This window comes from Aspergillus campestris, assembly GCF_002847485.1.
Source record: "Aspergillus campestris IBT 28561 chromosome Unknown P168scaffold_6, whole genome shotgun sequence".
NCBI lineage: Eukaryota > Fungi > Ascomycota > Eurotiomycetes > Eurotiales > Aspergillaceae > Aspergillus > Aspergillus campestris.
In genome coordinates, this window is record NW_020194341.1 from 276,679 (window position 1) to 294,378 (window position 17,700).

Genomic DNA, 17,700 nt, shown 5'->3' on the forward strand with positions numbered 1-17,700 from the left:
TATAATATTAGTCCAGAATTGCCATCACAGAAATGATTATCCAATTCATTCTCTTCACTTTAACTGAACTGTCTTGATTGTAAAAAGGCAGTGGACGCAACCAGGATGTCCCATGACTTCTCACCGCCTTTTAAGTGCGGCAGTACAGCCGCGGGCGGTGATTGGCGGGAGAGAAGCTCGGGGAAATTTTGGTGTCGAGCCTGAGGGAGCAGGAATTAATATTGGTGCTATCAATATTGACCCCTCAACCATCTTCTCACCATCGGAGTCTCTTTCCACTTCTCCATCTGGTCAGACCTTCAATACAGGTCTCTCTTCTTTTCTCCTCGTTTTACCTGTTTCTACTTGACCAATATCCTGTCGCCATGGCCTTCGCTGGCCAAGCCCCCACGATTGTCGTGCTGAGAGAGGGTCCGTTCCGCCCGCATTCCCCCCATATGTGTGCCACGCAACGTCGTTGGACTTTGCTGACTTGACCCCTTTTCTGCTGGATTGAATAGGCACGGACGCTTCTCAAGGCAAGGGTCAGATCATCTCCAACATCAATGCCTGTCTGGCGGTGCAATCCACGATCAAGAGCACGCTGGGCCCCTATGGTGGGGACCTGCTGCTGGTCGATAATGAGGGCAGACAGACCATCACCAACGATGGCGCCACGGTAATGAAGGTACGTGCGGCCATGGAGGAACACACCGGGTAGGTGAAATACATTATACAAACTGCTGACGCCCTTTTTGTTCAGCTCCTCGATATTGTGCACCCCGCCGCCCGCATCCTGACGGATATCGCCCGGTCCCAAGACGCCGAAGTCGGAGACGGTACGACGTCGGTGGTGGTCCTCGCTGGTGAAATACTGAAGGAGGTTCGCGAATTGGTTGAGCAGGGTGTCAGTTCTCAGACGATCATCAAGGGTCTGCGGAGATCCAGTGCGATGGCCGTCAACAAGATCAAGGAGATCGCAGTGGATATCGCCGAGGCCTCGACGAACGAGGAGAAGAAGGTGGAAAAGCTTCGACGACTGGCGGCCACGGCCATGAACAGCAAGCTGATCAAGCGCAACTCCGACTTCTTCACCAAGAGTAAGACCCCTGGGTTTGAAGAATGCATGTAGCGGACGGACCGATACTGATGTGGGAATCTAGTGGTGGTCGATGCGGTCCTGTCGCTGGATCAGGATGACCTGAACGAGAAATTGATCGGTGTGAAGAAGGTCACCGGTGGTGGTCTCCAGGATTCGCTCTTCGTCAACGGCGTTGCCTTCAAGAAGACTTTCTCCTACGCCGGTTTCGAGCAGCAACCAAAGCAATTCAAGGATCCCAGGATCGTGTGTCTCAACGTGGAGCTGGAGCTGAAGAGCGAAAAGGACAATGCGGAGGTTCGTGTTGAGCAGGTGTCGGAGTACCAGGCCATCGTCGACGCCGAGTGGCAGATCATCTTCAACAAGCTCGAGGCAATCTACAAGACCGGTGCCAAGGTCGTTCTCAGCAAGCTGCCTATTGGTGATTTGGCGACACAGTGCGTGACTCTCCTGAGCCTTGGACGTGGCGGACGTCTTGCTGACCCCGTTCTCATCTAGGTACTTTGCGGACCGCGATATCTTCTGTGCGGGCCGTGTCGCGTCGGACGACATGGACCGCGTCTGCCAGGCGACCGGCGCAGCGACCCAGTCGACATGCACCGACATCCAGGACCGCCACCTGGGCACCTGCGGCTCGTTCGAGGAGCGCCAGATCGGTGGCGAGCGTTTCAACATCTTCTCCGAATGCCCGGCAGCCAAGACGTGCACCCTGGTCCTGCGTGGTGGCGCCGGACAGTTCATTGCCGAGGTGGAGCGCAGTCTCCACGACGCGATCATGATCGTCAAGCGTGCCCTCCGCCACACGACGATTGTCGCGGGCGGTGGCGCATGCGAGATGGAAGTGTCCAGCTACATGCACGGATATGCGGACCGCAACGTCCCCCACAAACAGCAGGCTGTCGTGAAGGCGTTCGCCAAGGCTCTGGAGGTGATTCCCCGCCAACTGTGCGACAACGCCGGTTTCGACGCGACCGACATCCTCAACCGCCTGCGTGTGGAGCACCGCAAGGGCAACGTCTGGGCGGGTGTGGACTTCGACCACGAGGGCGTCCGGGACAACATGGTCGCGTTCGTGTGGGAGCCCAGTCTGGTCAAGGTCAACGCCATCCAGGCCGCCGTCGAGGCTGCATGCCTCATCCTGAGCGTGGACGAGACCATCAGTACGTGACATATTCCCTCCTCTGAATTTGAAATCCACCTACTAACGCAATCTACAGAGAACCAGGAATCCGCCGGGCCCCAGGGACCCAGCCGTGGCCTGCCCCCCGGTGCTGCGCAACGCGCTATGGGCGGTGGCCGTGGCCGTGGTATGCCTCGTCGGGGTCGGTAAGCTTGATCGATCGTGAGGTTCGGTTCGGTACGAGATTATTTAATTGGTCGGGCTGGTCGATATTTGCAACTGGTAGAAACAAAAGCAATCAGAGTTAGATGGTCCCCGGGCCTTATTGCCTTTTAATGTTTCATTCTAGGACGGAATATTATATTTGTGTATATCGAGCACTATCAATAGGTTCTTGGCTACTAGATGATTAGGTCTGTTGTGAAAAATCGCGTTTGTCTTGGATTCACAGTGGATGATAATTTCGTACCCCAACGTATACCAAAGGGTAGGTATGGGTAGCATGGACGATCATCTTCCTTCCCTATAAGTATCGAGCCATCGATGCTAATCGTACATAACTAGTTACCTCCAACTAACCTCTAGTTGCAGCAGATCGAGCCTCAACCACGTAACAGCCCAACCCAAGCATTTTTCAACCCTTCAAAACCGACTCCTACCCATTCTATTTCCTCCCCCTGCCATCTCCAAGTCACCCGAATACTCAACCAGCTACCACTTATACTCAATACTAGCATCTATCTAGAGGGAGGATCTAATTCGCTAGCTAAACATGCAGACGCAAAATCATGCCCGAAGCTGGCAAGCACAGCAGTCCAAACCTGAAGAACCAAGTCCGTGACTTCAACACAGTGTCATGTCGTGTCGCGTCTTATAAGGGAACACCTCACCTTACCCATGCAAGCCTCTGACCGAAACAGCCAAATATGATTCATAAACCCCCAGAAATGATTCCCAAGCATCCATCTGATGATGGGAAGGATGACGACATGTCATCAACCGCCTATTTAAAACAACCAATGGATAGCTACGACGGAGCTGTGCTGTACAGCATGGATTCGACCGTCATTACCACCACTCACGCCGGCCCATCATGCATTCCCAACTCAGGACAACCCGGCAAACACATACATTATATATCAAACATCTGTCTTGTCCGCCGTGCTATCAGGAATGAAAATATATTAATTATGGAGGCACGCTGATGTCACCGGCCACTTTGTTCCAATGTCGTATTACCAGCAGTGCAGATCCCGACGCCACCTCCACACTCGTATCCAACGGGATCTAGCGTGATGAGACACTCTCTAGTATGGCTCTGATGTATGATTGTGGTGGTCGACAGGGATGATCTGGGGTTGTCAGGAATGGGTCACTTGACGTCAGTCATGGCTGTCTTTTGGACAAGATAAATGTGTAGTATGGTTGATTTCGAGGAGACAGGGGACGCAGGAGTAGGTATATATACGGCCATTTTCATGAACCCTCCTTATTCCATTCCTCAACAAACCCACGACTACAAATATCATCACAAAAACCAGATCCCTCTTCATCATACCCCCACCCATCTATACCCAACCCCATATACACCCACAATGCCCATCTTCCACCGCAAATCCACCGCCTCCTCCTCCCACGGCACAGACAACCACACCTCCGCCCTCCACGCCCTCTTCAGCCCACACACCTCCTCCTCTTCCCCCCCATCCCCCCACTCCTACGCCTCCAACCGCGCCTCGCGAAGCTCCAGCTCCAGCGGCCGCAGCGGCCAGAGCCACAGCCACAGCCACAACCACCGCAAACATCACCACCACAGCAGCCGCCACCGCAGCAACAGCATCTTCCACCGACACGGAGAAGAAGAAGACCCCTCTATCAGCGCAGCAAGAAAGCAAGTGACGCGCGCCGAGGCGATGGAGAAAGAAGCCAGTAAGGCGCTGATGGCGACGAGACAGGCGGTACATGATGCAAGGGAGCATGTTAGGAGGCTGGATAGGGAGGCGTCTGAGGAGTGAGTCACTGCCCTTGGTTCTTTTCTGTTGTTCTGTTGAGGGTGGTTAGGTTTTTTTTTTCTTTTGAGACGGATTTGGGCATGGTTATGGAAGTTGATGCTGATTATGATATAACAGGGCACGTCTCGCGCGCATCAAGCAACACCAGGTGAGGAGTATCTCCAAGCGAGCGAAGCCTCTTGGTAGGAGTTTGTAGTTGCTTGTGCATGGAGTTTATTTCGATTTGCGCAGGCGTAGACGATATTTAAGATCGGAGATACGGGTTATCTAAATTGTGTACTGTAGTTCTTTTTTTGTTTTGTTTATTGAGCGTGTTTGAACTTATGCTTTTGATACCATCGTTTTTCAAGATGAGAGTGAATAAGGCGAGTTGGCGATAGCCACCACCTACCGGGTACACTTACTACTACATTTATTACGAATACCTACTTGCCTTTCGAATTGGTTCATCATCCAGATAATCAAATGAAAAGTGGCTGTAATATGAAGCTCTATTGCTCGGCTTTTTAGAGACTGTCTTGTATACAGGAACTCCGAGGTCACCAGCAACTGGAGGGAAATCGGTGTCTTCGCACAGAGAAGATACCATTACGGTCAAGGCGCAGCATGGACTTTACCACAATTTGGTTCCTTTCGTTCTAGGGGAGGAGGGGGCATACTCTGCATTTACAACAATAAAATAATGATATAGATCATTTACACGTGAGTAGGTTTCAGACCATCCTGTCCAGTGTCACGATTATACACTTGCTTTTTCACAGCCGGAAAGGTACAAATTCCGCCTAACCATGATTAATATATCCAAACACCATCCCGCGCTGCCAATAGAACCCGCATTAGTATATACGTATATCCTCCCACAATAATCCGAAGAAACCATCCACCAACTAAGCATACAAGCGCTCCGCGCTCGGTTCAGATACCTCGCCCGACGAGAAAGCACAATGAAAGAAACCCGTTTCAGTCGGCCGACCTAGCTCGTCACTCTCGCCCCCATACAAAGGAGAATCCCCAAGCTCATTGTGCCATGGGAAAGCCCGAGGCATCTCAACCTCACCCCACTGCACAGGCTTCAGGGCATGCTCGTCCGTACTAGATGTAGGATGGCAAGCAGCGCTGATAGCAGCGCTACACTGGCCCGCGAGCGGCATACGGGATTTAAAGCGGCGCAAGCCAAGCAGGCCGACTCCGAGAAGAAGCGCAACGCCCAGAATCATAGCGCAGATGATAGCGAGAGGCGAATAGCCACAGGTGACGACCTGCTCGGATTGCTGGGGGACGCCGCTCCGGTCGAAGGGGACGATTTGCACGAAGAACAGGCTCTGGGAGACGAGCCAGTGGAGGATGGCGGAGACGAGTAGCAGCGGGAGGCTGTAGCGGAAGGGAAGGCTGAGGTAGTAGGTCGAGCGCTGGTCGGGGCGGGGCCAGGAGACGCGCAGGGGTTTGCGGTTCGTGGCGTAGTTGTCGTATTCGACGGCGCTGAGCATGCATGTTAGGAGGGCGTTGTACTGGAAGTAGACTGCGGAGACGAGCAGCTGCGGGATGTTGGCCATGAATACCATGGAGAAGATGCCGCTTGCTGTGGCGGGGATGTCCATGCTGCTGAGGATTGTGGCCGTGGTGACTTCGCCGAGGCCGGAGGACCAGATGGAGTTTCCTCCGTAGGATTTTGTGAAGTCGATGATGCCGAGGCGGAGGACTATGCCGGCTGGGACTAGGATTGCGACGAATCTGGGGGTGTGAGGGTTAGTGTTGGGTTCGAAGTATCTGGCGCGGTGGGAGTGCTGGGTGGTTACTTACATGGCGAGCGTGCAGAGCCAGCGTGATATACTCGCGGCTTGAAACCATCTTTGTCGGGGAGGTAGGCAGACGGGAAGTTGTGGCTCTTTTGCGTCAGATTGTCGAGACTTACGGGGCTTGCGCGTGTATTTGTGCCATCCCAGCGTTCCTTTCTCCACGGAAGCTTTGGACAGGAGACAGGCCCGCTCGGTGGTCGGGTCTGGATGGGTCAAGAAAGATGAGATTGCGTCTCCGACAGTCAGGAAGAGTTCCTCCCTGCTGTCGCGCGCGGTGAGTAGTGTGCAGATCAGCTTGACTATATTGCAACCGATGACGATGATGCAAATCAGTGGGCTAAAGAAGAGCTGGCAGGTTTCCTGGGCTGGCAGCGACATGCAGTGGTCGATGGGGTATGTCCGTGGCATTTTGTCGGGCTCATATTCCGAGTACGCGCAGGTGGTCGTCTGGCTCAAGATCTCAACATTCTTCGCAAAGGAACTGTCATCCCAGAGGGCGGGGTTATCGAGGTCTGCTTGCAGCTCTTCTTCGAACGGATCCTTGTCCAACAGATCAGATAGAAGACGAGTGTCTCCCGTGTCAGGGATGCCGTATGATCCTGGGGTGATATAGGTCTGGGAAGTATAGTCTCCCCTTGTCGTAGGCATCTTGAGACGTAGGCTGGGAGTCGACCATCTCCGTGCCTGGACTGACCAATCCTCGATGAGTCCCTCAGCCTGGCTTTTGCTGCAGCGATAGTCGTCGCCACATAGCCATCCGAAGACACTGTCGCTTTTCACGTCGAAGCTTCGATAGTTCCCCTTCCCCACCCAAGCTATTGGCTCTGAGTCCGGCATGGAGGCGTTTGTTACCAGGACGAGTGCTCGCTGCCCGGATGCATAATCTTGGGCAAATGTTTCAATACAGTCTTCTTTAGAGAGTATTTTGAAGCTCTCATTCTCGAGCGCCGCGTTGAATTGCAGAGGCTCAATACCGACGTTCGCAGCGAAGCATTGTTCGAAGATGGTCGAATTATCGTGATAGCGGATGAGTTTGTCCTGCGCAACGACGACAGTATATTCAGCCGGTCCCACCGAGAAAAACACCGCAGAATTGTAACTAATTCACGGCACAAGAGCATTAGCAAAAAGTCGTGTTTACGTCCGCCTTGTGCGAAAGAGTCCAGACAGTGACGCGGCACAAACATCAGATGGATCGGCAGCGACGTGGTCAGCAGAACAGCCCCCAGATACCATCGTCTTCCTCGTTGGTTACGGAGGAGACTGACGATATTTGGCACGCCGATTTGAAGCCAGGTCTTTTGGCCGTGCGCTTCATCCACTTCCGATCGTGACGGAGACGCAAGACATTGCAGGCAGTAATTACTTGCGCCGAGCATGGCGGTGCTCAGGATGTTGATCACAAGGTGCACGCCGGTGGTCGAGTTTTTGGCCACGGAGCAATTCCCCATATACAGGGACGCGACGGAGAATCTCTTTTCGTTGTTCTTCGAATAGGCGACAACAACGGCGGCGACAGTGAGGATGATATTCGCGACGAGGACTGCGGCAATAACCCACGAACAGAGCACGACGCCTTTGATCCACTTGCGAGAGTGATCTGTCCCGGTGCTAAAGTCTTCCACTGTGCTTGTCGAGGGGCGTTTTAGGGGATATAGTCGCCATGATTTGACATACGAGACCAAGTTGTTTTTTTCTTCCGAATCCGAGGCATCGCGTTGGCGTTGGCCGTTGGACATATCTGGACCAAGGAATCATCGATGCTCACAGGAACTGTTGTTGATGCTCTTTACCCCCTTTAAAAAGGAATATAATATATGAGGGGCACAAAAGGTGTAAAGGGAAGGATATTGTAACTCGATCTAAATCAGTAGATAGAGGCTGAGGCATCTTGGCAGTGACGGGCTTATTCCTAATGCAGTTATAGACAGGGCTGTGCTCCATCATCATAACAAAACTATAACAAGATAGTAAAATGCTATAACTACACTATATCCGCCGTCTAAACTGCAGAACAGGCCCAACCCTCCCACAAGTCCCCCGATCAAACAGCTGATACTCCCCAGAATTATTCCTCCCAGGCATAGACGACATCGAATCCCCACCCCCAACCCCCGCCTCCGATCCATCCACAGCCCTAAAATCAAACTCCCACAACACCATCGCCACCGTAACAAGCAACTCCCAATAAGCCAACGACCTCCCCAAACACGACCTCGGGCCGCGCAGAAACGGAATATACGCCGCCGGGTTATGCACCCCACCCCTCGTCCCCGACGGGTTCAGCCAGCGCTCAGGGATGTACTCCTTCGGCAGGTGGAAATAGTCAACTCGATGGTGGATGCTGTATGCGCTTGTGCCGGCGTGGTATCCCGCGGGGACGACGTGCCCGTCGATCAGCTCGCCGCCGGGGAGGACTTCCCGGAAGAGGGCAGTGGCGACGGGTGGTGTGATTCGCAGTGTTTCGTCGATGCAGGCGCGCAGGTAGGTACAGCTGTTTAGCAATTCGCCTTGTTTGATTTCGTCGGGGGAGGAGAATCGCTGGCGAATTTCGGTTACGAGGCGGTTGTAGATGGATGGCGAGCGGCTTAGGTAGAAGAATGTGGCGCTTAGGGCTGGTGCGGTTGTGTCGAATCCTGTTGTAGTGTGATTGATCAGTGCTAGGTTCGTTGAGAAGTGGTGACCAAGCATACCGGCAACAGTCAGAGTAGTAGCATCGGAGACGAGCGATTGCATAACCGGAATCCCACCATTCGCCTCCGCATCCCTCCCGGCCAGCAGTCTATGAACGATAGCACGAGATTTCTCCTCCGCCGAAAGCGACGTGCTCCTGGCCACCAGCTCATCAACAAGCCGCAAGAACCTCCTCCGACTGCTCACCGAACCAGGAAACAGCTTCCTGTCCATGCGTCCCAGATACAACAACGGTGCATTGATCAGCACAAAAGCTCTTTTGCTGGAAATGCCAATATCCTCCACTATCGACCGTTGCGAAGGGTCAACGAGCAGATTGCCACTGACCCCGAAGACAATATCCACCATGATATCGAACGTAAGGTAGCTGCACCAGTCGGCCATTTCCAGTGGACTTCCCCACGCACCCTTTTCGCTCGACGTGGTATCAAGTCCCGCGCCTAATGCGTGGCAGAAATTGCGCACATGGCGCAGCATTCGAGGCTCCATGTCTGTCACCGCCGTGGAGGTTAAGCCATGGCCTAACAGTCTCCGTCGGACGGTATGCGCCTTGTTGTCGCGCAGCGTGAGAATACTTGCATGCTGGCGCTGCAGGTGTTCGTAGACTCGGGGTTTGGTGGTCGTGTCACCGGAGTAGATATCTAAGTTGGGCAGTCTGTCAGTAAATTTCAAGCAAATCGAGGCCAAGAGAGAAGATGCTTTTGTATACCCTTGTATGCCTCTACTGTGTTGAATGAAACGTAATCAGGTCGGTACCGAACTATGGGACCTATGGGAGTCAGCATGGCTGGGTTGAATCTGGGGCTGGTAGCCTCTACCATATTTCTGATGACATCGCCATATATCCAGGTGTTGGTCCTCCGTCCATGCATGGTAAGCCGCCCGGAAGGAGGTGAGTTTGGAACTAAGGGGTCCGGGGTATTTGCTCAGGGGGTGGAAATAGATCTGGTACACACAGTACCCGAATATCTGCATAGGTTGGTCAGAGCATGTTCGGTTTGACTGAATCTCAAGTACAACTTACTGCTATACATACAAGCCCAGCAAGTAAAAGGGCAGGGTGGTAGCTGGCAACATATTCGACCATCATTATTCTGACATTTGTTGTTTCGTGCTCCAGATAGTGAGTTGAGAGTTGACAGCTTCACACACTGCTTTTTTAAAACCGTTCCGGAGTTTAAGAGATCTCGATCCCAGCATGCACCCTGCGATTCTCATTTGATCCATGCTTCCGAAGATTCCACGGCATGCAAGGGGTACTGATGTAAAATCGAAGAGAAGATCGATATATGATATCTCATCGACGGTCCCTTCCCCGTGTGAGCCATATTATTTACGACCTAGTCCAGATGTCGGCAAATGTAAAAGTGTCATGTTTCACATCCGTATTTGGATAAGGGAGAGACATGAGACGTAGCACTGAACAGGAGAATAGAGGCATGGGCTCCACAATTCATTGGCAATAGCTCATAATTCCAATGTCCCGGATCAGTCCTTGACATGTCATGTGGAACTGAGGGCAGGATAGCAGCTTGATTTGAGGGGATTATGCAGATATTCCCCATTATATCAAAATTTAATTTCCACAGTGACTATAGAAGCCAAGCCTGACATAGCAGATGCAGAAGCGCAGGTTGTTGATGACGCTGCCATTGGAGTGATTCGAAGAGACCCCACCTAAGGATGTATTCAACAAAATCTACAGATTTTGTATAGGATCTTGTAGCGGTGACTGAGACCATACATAATGAATACTGTTAGGGTTGGCTTGACAACAGGCTAAAAATGCGTTAAACCAATAATATTAAGACGGAAAGGATGGCCCGCGAAGAATGAAAAAGAGAGAAAAGAACAGAGAGCCGATGGCCTCCTCAACAAGCTTTTAAATTGCTCTGCCAAAACCATCAGATATGGCGCATATATTAGGGTTAACAATGTCGATGCCCTATAACCACACTTGTCTTGATGAAACGGAAGATGATATGCTATTCTTGATCCACCTCGGCGATATCTATTTCCCAGATCCCTCCATAGAATCCCATACTTTTCCAGGTTGTTCTAGATCAATCCAGACGTTTTCTAGCAATGGAAAGCGTTTTTGAAGGACATTTCTCCAGTGAAAGTGATCCCTTTCAGCAGTTCTTTTGCGGGTCTCCCACACCATATGACAGACTACTAACGCAGCAGTCACTAGGACCATATAAATACGTGCAAGTTTTGCAATCTCCACACCAGTAGACTCTGCTAAAGCAAGGGCAGCCGACAAACAGAGAGCTAAACCTATAACACGCGGGGAGTAGTGCGCGTGGAGCCTGCAGAACCTGTACTTCGCATGCTCAGAGTACCAGGAGAGATCTCTCAGCTGAGGTATCGACACAGACTGGTCAACCAGAAGCGCAGCGAAGTTGATCGCAAAGTCACGGCAGTTGAAATGTATGGCTCGATAGACCGGGCGCTTTTCTTTCTCCCGGTCAACCCTCAGGATCTCCTGTTCTGCGAGGAGCAGTAACTTAGTAAACAGCGGCCACCAGACTGAAAATATTGCATCAATACTCACTCAAAAGCCTTATTTCTTCGCTGTTCTTGCGTGTCTGTCCCACGTATTCCAGGGCCGAGATCATCTTCAGCAGCAATCGTGGGACTTTACGCCCATTGGCGGAGGCCGCGCTGGACGCCAACCAGCCTTCGTGCTGATAGAGAAGCCCTTCCGCGAGCTTGTCCAGTAACGTTAGAGAGTCGTCCAAGCAGGTATTTGTAGGAATGCAGACAATCCCCATGTGATACAGCTTGTCGAATGGCCTGTTCAGTTGCGGAATGGCCATTTTCTCCATGGGTTCTCTGCAGTTCCAGTCGAGGTCGCTCGGCCGGGGATCGAATAGGCGGTTGGCGTATATGTAGACATTTTGTGATTCTGAAGCTTGTTGTTAAACTTGAACACTTCCCAGTGTGTATGATCGAATGACTTTCAGAGAATATAAAAACCCACCTGCGCTTTGTTGGGTAAATTTCATTGAAAGTAGGGAAGACCCATCGGTATAAGAGCCTCTTTCCATTGCTTCTTAAACGGCGCTCGTAGTTGCTAAAGACTAACTCATACTCAGTTAAATAGATAATATACCTCCATCTATATCCCACACCCAGAGCCATGGACATCCTGCAGGGGTGGATTTGCCAGGTAATGCCTGAGTTCTTGGGTTTAAGGTTATGATCGACACATTATTGGGCTACTCGCAAAACAGCCACCTGCATTCGGGGTCCGAAGTTGTTACATGTATTTAATACTTAATAAATAAATATCCATAGGGCCGAAAGAAGACAGAAACAAATCCTAACCATTGGTACTAAGGATTCCTTAGTAAGAACTGGCAAGACACAAGTAACCCACTTGGGAGCGGTAATAGATAATGTCCCTTTAAATTAATATTAGAAATCTTCCTCTCCCAAAAGAATCAAAAAGTTTATGTAGATCAACACATCTCAAGCCGAAATCCCCAAAAATGGCTCAGACGTCAAGCCAACGGCGGTAGGCAAGCCCACTATTACATCTAAGTCGAATTGAATCAAAGCCAAAACTTGTCGTACGTATCCCGAAATGCAGAATCAATGTCACCACATCCCGTATCCAGTGCAGTCACATTATCCTCATGGACACTTTTCCGAATACTGTCGAGAAACTCTTCCTGGCGTTGCTTGATAGCCTGGATGACGATTCGATTGCCCGTCTTGGAGCCGGTTGACTTGAACTGGGAGGCCTATATTGCATCGCGTAATTAAACATCAGTGCCCGATAACAAATACTAAAGTTTCCCTTGTCAGTGCCTACCTTGCGGCCTAGCGCCTGCATAGTTTCGACAACGGCCGGGTGGAATTCATCGAAAGACTTGAAATAATGCTCGAATTCATCCGCGTCAAGTGGCTCGCGTTGACTGTTGTGTTGCATTGCCTCGTCGATTGCACGGTCGAGATTGTTGCTGGCATAGCTGAGTTTGACTAGGTCCATGATGCCTCCGTTGTAGGACTCGACTGCTTTTTGGACGTTCTTGACTTGGCTGTGTACTTGGCTCATGCTTGACAGGCTTTGTTGGAGGGCACTGCAGATGGCCACGGGCACCTGGGTGGACGCGATAATGGCCAACACCGAAGAGAGCTTCATTTTGGTGGTTTATCGGATGGGGGCTATGAGGAAAGAGAGGTGGTGAGGATAAGCAGAATAAGATCCTTCTATGTATTACATTGCAACTACGAAGGTTGGAGGTGCCTTTATGTGTCTAACATCAATTGTCATTATAGAGACTTAGAGTAGCTCCCAACATCCCACATAACCCCTGGGTATAGACATCTGCAAGGGAGAGGGGCTGACGCCGAACACTATCCCATAGCCTGATATAAAAAACGGGAATAAACCGATATCAGCTATCCCTTGCAGCAGCGGAACATGATTCCGGTCTTCAAATATCAATGCCATCTGGTAAAGTCAAATCATCTCTTGCATATACAATACTCGGCAGATCTATGAGATTCTGCAAGCGAATATGTGTTAGAGGTCCGAATGCTGCAACCTAATATGGATAGAGTATGAATAGGGTGTCAGGGGCTGGGCGGGTGACGCAATGCAGCTAGGCGTTGCAGACTATCAGGGTATGCACTCATCTCAGAGTGCAGTGAAGCACTTATTTTGATCTACCTGGGGTAGTTGAGGGTTTGATTCGGGTGGTATACAGTCCGGCGCAGTCAGAAGAGTACTTTCAGACTACTTACGAACTCCCAGTAGCTGGCTTCACTATATATTCGAGAGCTAACTGTACATGATACTAAACAGTATAAGAATAGAACTGCTACAGAGTAGATATAAGACATGTCGCAATAAAACAAAACACAGTAAAATACCATACTCCCTTCACAAGATCCGGATCCCACTAGTCCACCAGCTTTCCCCCCGCCACACTTGCACCACATTCGAATCCCAATCAAACCATGTATCGCCACCCGATAGCAATGCATTCCACCGAATGCTAAGAGGACCCAGCTCCGTCAGCCAAATCCCACAGCGAGCGTAATCATCAAGCATCAACGGAGCCGTAAGATGGAAATACCCCAGGGCGACAACGACGTTCGCCCATCCGAGGAGCCTCGGCGGTATGTGCCGATAAAACGGCAGCCTCCAAGCAACGAAGGTACTCCAAAGCCCCTGGACGATAACCCCCACCGCATGTAGCCCGTAGAACAAGGCCGTCCCTGTCAGTGGCCTTGTGTCAGCGATAGCCGTGTAACTCCCCAGCCCATGGTCGAGTCCCGAAACAGCGAACCCTATCACTGTTTGCACGAGGCCGTGAGCTACCCTGGACCTTATGACCAGGGGCGGAAGGAACTGCATGACCCATTTTGAGCATGACAGGAAATCGAACCGGTAGTACTGGTGCCACCACGTTCCCCACATCCCGGCGAGACCCCGGTCAAAGACTGCCGAGAAGGGCCCAAAGAGACTGGGGTAGAGCCAGGCTTGATCGGCTGGTTGGCGGAGTAGAAGGGTTGAGAGCTTCGGGGAGATATACGCCAACAGTATAATGTAGAAACAGACAATAGCATGCACGAAAGTCATCGCAGTGTGGGCAGCAAATGTGCATAGGAAGGTGCGATAGCCACGGACGAGAGTCGAAGTCGCAGGAAGCGCGACGGAGGTCCCCGGAAGGGGCATGTCAGAGTTGATCTCGCCCCAGAAGTAAGGATCACCCATTGCCACCAGCTTGAAGAGGCGGAATCGAATGTAGGCTTTACAAACTACCCCAAAAGCAGAAAAGACACTGGCGGGCTGGAACGGTACATCCCCGATATCCATGGGATCATCTGGGTGTTTTGCAAGATGCTCAAGCAGGGGCTTTGGGAGCGGCGGAGAGGGCTTACTGCGCCAGTTCCAGGCGCTGCCTCGATGGCTGAAAGAGAGGCAGAAGATCCAGCTAACCCGATGCCAGAAATTTTGAGGATATCCTTGCCACTGGTAAACCTCGCGTTCTCTCTGGTGCGCAACTTTGGGACTCCCCTCCGACTCACGATCGTTTCCCTTTTTGTTGGGCTCCTTGTCCCGAGAGCCACTCTCATCAGCAAAGGACAAGCGATCCGTCGTCTTCTGTCCTGCAACGGTATGACGCTCGATTCGCCGAAAGTCCGTCTCTACATCTCGGAAAACCAATAGAGACGCCCAACGACAAGCAAAAGACGCCACCATCAATCCAAGCCAAAAGCCATTTGCAAAGTATGAGGCCCGACAGTTTCGCAGAATCCAGAATCCCGTCCCAACTGTCCAAAGATATGCGAGGAGCCGTATTTTCCGTATGCACGGAACTGAGTGTGACGGAATCATGGCGGCCACAAATGGTGGAATGGTTAAGAGAAAGGCATGATGCAACAGCACGGGCTGGAGCTCGCCGCGCTGAAAGAGGTCCTCCACTAGGGCTTGCTTTTGAAACCACGCTTCTCGGACGACAGCGAGGTTTGAGACGACCATTTTTTAAACGGAGCCAGCCCTACTGGTAAAGACAGTTGAAGGTAGTCATCGAGTGTGTGAGCAGAAGCGTCAATATTATGGGTTTATATCTGGGTTTAAACGCAAGAGAGCTTGCATAGAAGAGGAACATGTCATTATCAGGTCTCTGGTGGATCCGACAGGTGACAGCATAGATAATTTCAGCCCATTCAGATCTATCACATTATATAGATCACGCATGGTTCTCCACTAATAAATACTAAAAATATCTAATTACTCTGTCAACCTTTTACAGTGTATGACTTATAAATTGATGGAAGTATTTGTTCCGTCACCTTGACACCATTGTATCACCACCATGAACGCAAGGGAGATTGAAGCAAGAGGTCTGATCTCCTCTCAGAAATGCTAAATTCTGCTCAGTAGTTTCTTTTCACATGAGATTTACTGACGGATCAATCTCGAACATCCACTTCTAGCAATAGATCAAAGTATATCTCGGTGTTTCTCCGAAGCCCCATACGATCAAACTTTGGGCCCTACTACTGCTGTAACCGACTATACAAACTTTTGTGTCTACTTATGACCACATGTAATTTTACATATTCAATTATAGAGCCCAGGCTCTTGAGAAAATATAAGAAAGAAACCTGAAATCCAAACCAACACATCTAGTTTTAAGACGACAAGTCCGGGTAGCCAACGGATACTCATAGCCTAAAGACCGACGAATTGAGGCAAATATTCGATACCATGGATCATGACAATACTACCACAGTTTAGCTCGATATCTATACCATTTGAATATTTCTACACTAATATACATAGGTAAACTTTATACAAACCCACCGGCCCTAATGCCTCGCTAATCTGTTCAGAGGCGCCAAGCAACTAACAGCCGAGGTCCCTCTCTCCGCATTTTGCATCTCCACTTCTCACTCGATACAGCCCCAACACAACTCCCTAGGTATTAAAGGTGGTATTGGACTTCCATGACAGTCGTTCCTACAAACACCGCAGCCATGGAGCTCTTAAGGATCTCTGACATTGTTTCACTTGCGTGGCGTGTCCCCTTACTGGGTAGGCCCTTACCGCCTCGCTCACGTAGTAGCCCTTACCAATCCTGACCCTTCTGTATACAGTCATCCACCTCACAGCCAGATTCACATCGCTATGTCTATCACGCGGCGAAGCATCTACATTAAACTGGCGACAGAAACTTGCCCTGGCGTACCTGCACGCCTTCGAAGCCCGCTTAACAAGCAACCAACAGGCTTTTCATCTACGCAAGCCTTTAACAGGCCCCAGGATCCAGAGCTACTGTCGCAAACACCGCCTAGAGCATAAAGCAATATCCTTGGACAACGCGACCCTAGGAGACAAACACAGCATCCCCGCGCCAGTCCTCCACTTCGTCGCCGTGCCAAACTCACAGCCCAACGGACCAACCATATTCTACTTCCACGGCGGAGGCTACCACAACCCGATCCGAGCCGAAGCGCACATCCCCTTCCTGTTGCGCTGCGCAGCAGCCAGCCGCGCAAAGCAGATCATTTTCCTGGAATACGCGCTCAGCCCGGAGCACCAGTTCCCAAGCCAGCTGATTCAAGCCGTCGCCAGCCTGCGGTTCCTCCTCGAAGAGGAAGGCATCGAAGCCAAGGACCTCATCATCGGCGGCGACAGCGCAGGCGGGAATCTCACAACGAGTTTATTAGCCCACATCATCCATCCATCACCACACGCACCTCCACTCGATCTCCACGGTGGTCAATTCAAGGCCGTCTTGCTCGTGTCTCCCTGGGTGGCGATGTCTGCGATGGAAGAGGGGGATGTGCGAGCTGAAGCGCGACACGATCATCTAACGTTGGATAGAGCAACACACTTCGCGGATCTTTATGAACCGGTGCTAGATGATGTGTGGTGTAATCCGTTTGAGGCGGAAGGTTCGCGCGCCGTGTGGAAGAGGCTTTTTCCTGGTGGGGGAGAGCGTGCTGTGTCGCGCAGAGCGATACTGGCAGTGGGGACTGGGGAAGTAATCTTTGATTCTTGTGTTGGCTTTGGACGGGACTTTCTTGGGGGTGAGACTGTCCGTGTTGATGGTCAGGCGGACCTTGACCGGATCAAGGAATGTGACTTTGTGCTTGCTATAGCGCCTGGTGACACTCATGTTCAGCCGGCGATTGACGTAGTCGTGAGGTACCATGATGGACGTATGATGAAGGCGATTTTAGCTTTCCTAGAGAATTGCTGAAGAACGTGCTGTATATAATTAATGACACTTGGAGCGATGAGCTACGAAATGTATCTAGAAACGGTCCTGTTGAACGCTGTGCATTTGATGTCTACTAATGCTCTATCCATCTTTAATTACTTTCGCCCCAAGGGCGCTGGACCTCCCAGTCTTCAACACAGTGTGCAAAAACCCAAGCAATTCAACAAAGCTCTATATTATCAGTCAGATACCTCACCATTTGACACTGTTACGTCCTGCACGCCTTTCCGTTCCTCAACTCTGTCAG

General features: G+C 51.1%; 8 protein-coding genes across 8 annotated transcripts; 3 read left to right on the forward strand and 5 right to left on the reverse strand.

Moving 5' to 3' along the window:
- Positions 1 to 237: 237 nt before the first annotated feature.
- P168DRAFT_310777 (chaperonin-containing T-complex subunit CCT7) lies at positions 238 to 2,629 on the forward strand. Its single transcript, XM_024839423.1, has 6 exons — positions 238 to 411; positions 501 to 667; positions 743 to 1,079; positions 1,143 to 1,515; positions 1,577 to 2,238; positions 2,296 to 2,629. The coding sequence occupies exons 1-6, from the start codon at positions 366 to 368 to the stop codon at positions 2,406 to 2,408; spliced, it is 1,698 nt and encodes a 565-aa protein (XP_024692673.1). The 5' UTR covers positions 238 to 365; the 3' UTR covers positions 2,409 to 2,629.
- Positions 2,630 to 3,793: 1,164 nt separating this feature from the next.
- P168DRAFT_281731 (uncharacterized protein) lies at positions 3,794 to 4,406 on the forward strand (the record flags this gene model as incomplete). Its single annotated transcript, XM_024835946.1, has 2 exons — positions 3,794 to 4,209; positions 4,328 to 4,406. The coding sequence occupies 2 exons, from the start codon at positions 3,794 to 3,796 to the stop codon at positions 4,404 to 4,406; spliced, it is 495 nt and encodes a 164-aa protein (XP_024692674.1).
- Positions 4,407 to 5,097: 691 nt separating this feature from the next.
- Positions 5,098 to 7,745, reverse strand: P168DRAFT_236422 (uncharacterized protein; the record flags this gene model as incomplete). Its single annotated transcript, XM_024833524.1, is given in 5 exon segments — positions 5,098 to 5,941; positions 6,011 to 6,423; positions 6,440 to 6,453; positions 6,663 to 7,105; positions 7,192 to 7,745. 5 exon segments carry the CDS (start codon positions 7,743 to 7,745, stop codon positions 5,098 to 5,100), a joined length of 2,268 nt encoding a protein of 755 aa, XP_024692675.1.
- Positions 7,746 to 7,995: 250 nt separating this feature from the next.
- P168DRAFT_268743 (cytochrome P450) lies at positions 7,996 to 9,690 on the reverse strand (the record flags this gene model as incomplete). The annotated part of the gene is made up of 3 exons (XM_024835103.1): positions 9,519 to 9,690; positions 9,410 to 9,469; positions 7,996 to 9,341 (listed from the first exon to the last, which is right to left on the reverse strand). Exons 1-3 carry the CDS (start codon positions 9,673 to 9,675, stop codon positions 7,996 to 7,998), a joined length of 1,563 nt encoding a protein of 520 aa, XP_024692676.1. The 5' UTR covers positions 9,676 to 9,690.
- A 1,556-nt stretch (positions 9,691 to 11,246) lies between these two features.
- Positions 11,247 to 11,753, reverse strand: P168DRAFT_281734 (uncharacterized protein; the record flags this gene model as incomplete). Its single annotated transcript, XM_024835947.1, has 2 exons — positions 11,247 to 11,611; positions 11,687 to 11,753. 2 exons carry the CDS (start codon positions 11,751 to 11,753, stop codon positions 11,247 to 11,249), a joined length of 432 nt encoding a protein of 143 aa, XP_024692677.1.
- Positions 11,754 to 12,260: 507 nt separating this feature from the next.
- On the reverse strand, positions 12,261 to 12,853 carry P168DRAFT_318429 (cell wall mannoprotein 1 family protein; the record flags this gene model as incomplete). The annotated part of the gene is made up of 2 exons (XM_024840198.1): positions 12,261 to 12,452; positions 12,524 to 12,853. The coding sequence occupies 2 exons, from the start codon at positions 12,851 to 12,853 to the stop codon at positions 12,261 to 12,263; spliced, it is 522 nt and encodes a 173-aa protein (XP_024692678.1).
- A 697-nt stretch (positions 12,854 to 13,550) lies between these two features.
- P168DRAFT_268744 (wax synthase family protein) lies at positions 13,551 to 15,361 on the reverse strand. The gene is made up of 2 exons (XM_024835104.1): positions 14,837 to 15,361; positions 13,551 to 14,791 (listed from the first exon to the last, which is right to left on the reverse strand). Exons 1-2 carry the CDS (start codon positions 15,200 to 15,202, stop codon positions 13,598 to 13,600), a joined length of 1,560 nt encoding a protein of 519 aa, XP_024692679.1. The 5' UTR covers positions 15,203 to 15,361; the 3' UTR covers positions 13,551 to 13,597.
- An 842-nt stretch (positions 15,362 to 16,203) lies between these two features.
- P168DRAFT_281737 (alpha/beta hydrolase) lies at positions 16,204 to 17,432 on the forward strand (the record flags this gene model as incomplete). The annotated part of the gene is made up of 2 exons (XM_024835948.1): positions 16,204 to 16,261; positions 16,324 to 17,432. The coding sequence occupies 2 exons, from the start codon at positions 16,204 to 16,206 to the stop codon at positions 17,430 to 17,432; spliced, it is 1,167 nt and encodes a 388-aa protein (XP_024692680.1).
- Between the last annotated feature and the right edge of the window lie 268 nt (positions 17,433 to 17,700).

Coding starts and splice junctions, on each gene's coding strand:
- P168DRAFT_310777 (XM_024839423.1), top strand. CDS start 366: ATGGCCTTCGCTGGCCAAGCCCCCACGATTGTCGTGCTGAGAGAGG. Junction 412..500: donor GATTGTCGTGCTGAGAGAGG/GTCCGTTCCGCC, acceptor TGGATTGAATAG/GCACGGACGCTTCTCAAGGC. Junction 668..742: donor ATGGCGCCACGGTAATGAAG/GTACGTGCGGCC, acceptor CTTTTTGTTCAG/CTCCTCGATATTGTGCACCC.
- P168DRAFT_268744 (XM_024835104.1), bottom strand. CDS start 15,202: ATGGTCGTCTCAAACCTCGCTGTCGTCCGAGAAGCGTGGTTTCAAAAG. Junction 14,792..14,836: donor GGCGAATCGAGCGTCATACC/GTTGCAGGACAG, acceptor TTTGCTGATGAG/AGTGGCTCTCGGGACAAGGA.